Raw genomic sequence first — 4129 nt, forward strand, 5'->3', positions numbered from 1 at the left:
AGGAGGTAAGAAATTGGGGGTAGGAGGAGGGGTGGGGGAGATGTAGGGGCGGTGGAACGAGGGTGAGACTGTGTCGGACGACGGAGCGATGGAAGAGGGAGGAAGGGGAGGACAGCGTGCAGGGCGGGAGGAGCAGGCGAGCGTGGATGGGCGGGCGGGCAGCAGAGGGGATGGCATGGGCCACATGGATCGTTTTCTCCAGGTAGAAATGGTCGAAGCCCTGCAGTCTCTTGCTTGTCGTCTTCCTCTCATCTCTCCTGCCTTCTCTTTCGTGCAAGTCCCTCTTTTCACACTCTGCATCTCTTTGTCTGTTTCTTTGTTCCACCTCCACCCACACCATTCCTTTCTCCTCCCTCATTTCTGACTGTTTTTCTGCTCCACTCTTTCCCCCTTCCTTCTCTTTCCTCATATCCATTCCTTCCTCCCCCTGCATGACCTTTGGATCAAGCCGTGGGCCTACAGCCTCCATGCCAGTCTCAGCCCTGCAGTCCGCATCGTCAATAACATGTCCAGAGCTTTCACAGGCAGCATTATTGATAACATGATTGTATTGACGGCTGAAAATACCTTTGCTACCTTTTGTAGGACTATTACGTGCACTCTCATCGGCTTTATGATCAATAACTGTGTGAGACTGGCCTCTTGTGTGCCAAGAGTGACATAGATGTTTGACTGTTTGACGGCGACATTGATCATCTTGGCCTTCCGCTTTGTTGCTGGTGTAACACGGACAGGGGTCATCATGTTTGTCATTGGTGTTACAAACACGGAAGTGGTTTATAAGCATGCCGTTCCTTTTACTTGCTGTCCCAAGTTTGTCACTGGGGTTACATTTACAGCAGTCATTCATGTTGTTGCTCGCTGTACATGGAAGGCAGTCACACACAGTTGTGTTAGTCATGTCCCAGTGAGCATTCTCTGTGTCTTTGTCAGGAGTGTTACAGTCACTAGAGGGTTCCCCACGCCTGTCATTAGAATGTTCATCAGTGACTTTGCCATTGACGTTATTGACATAATGACAGAAGTCAGCGGGTTTATCAGCGCTGTCACATCTGTTATTACAGAGCCTCCCAGTTCCGCTATCTGTGCTGAGACGGTGACAATGAATCATGTCGGGGGTGTGGCATGTGGTATTCTTCTCAGAAAGATAGCTTTCCCTGTCCTCCAGAGGACGACAGTCAATTGGGTTACAGGTATGACAGTCATTTGAAAGTTTGTCAGTCACATCTACTGTAGAACGACCGCAGGACTCTGTCCCACAGTGCTCATTGGTTAACCCTTGCCCTGCAGCGTTCTGCTGAGTCATTGTCTCAGCATGTGGTCTCTGCTCACTGGTTTCCAGGATGCTGATGGTGTCGGGTGCCAAAAGGTCATTATTGGCTACCCTCGCTTGTCTCCTCGCCCTTTTGCGTCTCTTCTTTGGCATTCCCTCTCTCTCCAGCGATTCACTCTTCCTCTTCCCTGTCGTCACTGATGTCTTTGACACGTCTGCTTGTGACATCACTGGGCCTCGGCCAGGTACGAAGACAGTAGCGTCTGCACAGACCAATTTAACATTTGGTTGTTTTCCTGTCTGCTGAGCAGCAAAGCGGTATGGGGCATGGCTAAACACCGTATCACCGTGTCCCGTGGGCATTGTTTGTCTTTGAAGACATGCTGTTCTTCTAAAGGGAGTGAGGATAATCGCTGGGTCACATGCTGTTTCTTTGAAAGGTGTAGGAAGCAGACACATTTCAGGGTGGCATGCTGCTTGTCTACAGGGAGAAGGGAGAAGGCTAATCGCTTGGTTGCATGATATTTCTCTTCCCGCCCGAACGGAACTTGCTCTAATCTCTCTCTCCTTCGCATTCCCTTTCAGCTCTCCCCTCTCCTCGCTCTCTCCCTCCGCCGTCCCTCCCTCTTGTGGATTTTTGTATACCTCCTCTGTCGCTCTATCCTCTCCAGCGGAGCCAGGTGTAATTGCGAAACCGCATGGCGTCTCCACACCAGAGCCAGGGACGGGTCTAATCGCTGCGTTACATGCCGTACCCCTGCAGGGGAACGTTCTGAGCCCACGGCCCCACACGGAGGCTGATTGCTGGGATTGCTGCCGGCTGGCCTTTCCTCTCACCTGTAAACACAGCTGGCTACACCGATTACACTGATTCACAGGAAGATTACTTAATAGTCCTCTCCCTCTTTCATCCTTTCTGCCAGCGTTCTCTCTTTCCGCCTCCTCTCCCCGTGTCCGTCTCTCCCCTCCCCTCGTCCCCTTTTCTTTCCCTTCCGCCGTCGGATTCTCTGCATGATAACCTAATGGCTCTTTCTTGCTCCTCTCCTCTCTTTCAGCATCCTCTCCTCTCATCCCCTCCTCTCTCATTTCCTCAACTCCTCTTCCCTTAAATGACACAGATAAACTCATGTCTAACAATGTTCTTCCCCTCTCCTTGTCTTGCTTTCCTTTCCTTCTTCTGCCTCTCTTCCTGATACCTCTCCTCACACCTCCTCCTCTCCTCCTTTTTCTCCTCCTCCTTCCAGGTACTGCCTTTTTTTTCAGATTGCCGGTTTGACCAAGAAGAACTTCCGTGCACACGGGGACATTGTTTTGAAGCGCCTCACCTTCTAGAACTGCATTTCCCTGGCTACACTGGAGTCCAAGTTCCACAGGCTTTTTCAAAAACAAACTCACAGCTCCACTCTCTTCTTTCACCACCCCTACCTCCTTCTCTCGGATGCCGGGCTGTGAAGTAGAGCTGGAAGTCAGACTATTTCCTTCCTTTCTGTCGTTGCCTTGTACCTCTCCTTCTGTCCCTGTGGGCGTCCCTGTCACCTGCATCGGTTGCTCCTCTCTATCCCTGGTCCTGTGATGTGCTCTGAAGTCATACAGTAGAGGGTTGACGCTATAGGAGATGGAGGGAGTGGTCTTGGTATAACTTAGCATCTCTGTTGGCCACAGAAGAACCCTATTGCCATCTCGACTCCTAACCTGGCAAAATGGCTCTTTGGGGCGTCTTTGACCCGAAGGGGTCAATTCTTTAAACTGGAGGGTTTGATTCATTGAGGACTTCAATGCTTTGGGCTGGTTTACAATAGTGGAAACAATTTTCTCAGTATGGTTTGAAGCTGAGGATAATGGTGGCTGGGGTTGGGTTAACTGGTAGGTTAGCGATGTATTTGAGATGAGGTTGGGACCTGAATCTGTCCTTCTATCCACACAATAGTGCTTTCCAATCCCACCATCACTACATAAAGATTCATGAGTTTGAGCCTGGCTGACTTTGTCTGAACTTTGGGTTCTGATCTCGCTGTTCAAATAAATATGCTTTCCAATCTCACTTTCTCTGTCCTTATATGCAGAAAGCTGGACTACAGACTGTACAGTCTCTCTCTCCCCGTTATTTAAAGATAACTGTGATCTAATCCCATTGTCATTTGAATCATTAGATACGATCCCGCTGTCACTTTGAACAGCTTGATGAATTGTATTTCCACTGTCCACACTGCCCTGAGCTCCAACCCCACAGTCCAAAGGATCCAAACCCACTAAACGTGTATGCAGAGAGAGTGAGGATATAGGTGTAGGTTTCACGAGTTTGATTCCCACATCCGTGCTTCTTTCTGTGGATGTGGCCAACATATTTTCCTGTTTCCTTGACAAGCTAGAACTGTGCCCTGCCTGGATAAATACAGCAGCCGATTGGTGGAGAAGGAGACAGCTCCTTTTTGGAAGTGAAAAAGACATGGGACGGAATCTGCCGTGGACAGACTGGGAATCTGGAACACGCACTCCGCTCGTTGCACCCTCTTCACTACTACAGCTGGGTTGTCCGTTGGTATTGAATGTACTTTCTTCTGTAATGTTGCTGTCATTGTTGATGCTAGACATGGCGATTCTGTTGAGGTTGTTTTTCCTGTTTTCACTGGTCCTCCTAATGTTGGTGCCATGTATAGAATCATGGGTCCACGGGTATTTGTGGAGGCGGCTGGTTTTGGTAATCATGCTTGCATTGGTAATGTTAACCATACTCTTGGTCGTGGCGGACGTAATGGTCGTGGAAGTTGAAGGGATGTAGTCCCATTGGGTCTTGTGGAGAAGGCTTGTTTTTTGAGGGACTGTAGTGTTATTGATGACAGCAGGAGTAACGGTACG

General features: G+C 49.5%; 1 protein-coding gene across 1 annotated transcript in view; it reads right to left on the reverse strand.

Annotated features, from left to right (window-relative positions):
- Positions 1–2015: 2015 nt before the first annotated feature.
- Positions 2016–4129, reverse strand: part of LOC308328901 (zinc finger protein 804B-like) — a gene marked incomplete at its 3' end in the record, with an annotated part of 40578 nt that continues 38464 nt past the window's right edge. The window contains exons 5-6 of the mRNA XM_080783013.1: positions 4006–4129; positions 2016–2110 (exon numbers count right to left, since the gene is read on the reverse strand). The exon at positions 4006–4129 is cut by the window's right edge and continues 83 nt beyond it. Coding sequence (XP_080639139.1) covers positions 2016–2110; positions 4006–4129 — 219 coding nt within the window. The remainder of the gene's footprint in view (positions 2111–4005) is intronic.

Source organism: Protomyctophum bolini, assembly GCF_963924005.1.
Source record: "Protomyctophum bolini genome assembly, chromosome: 14".
Classification (NCBI taxonomy): domain Eukaryota; kingdom Metazoa; phylum Chordata; class Actinopteri; order Myctophiformes; family Myctophidae; genus Protomyctophum; species Protomyctophum bolini.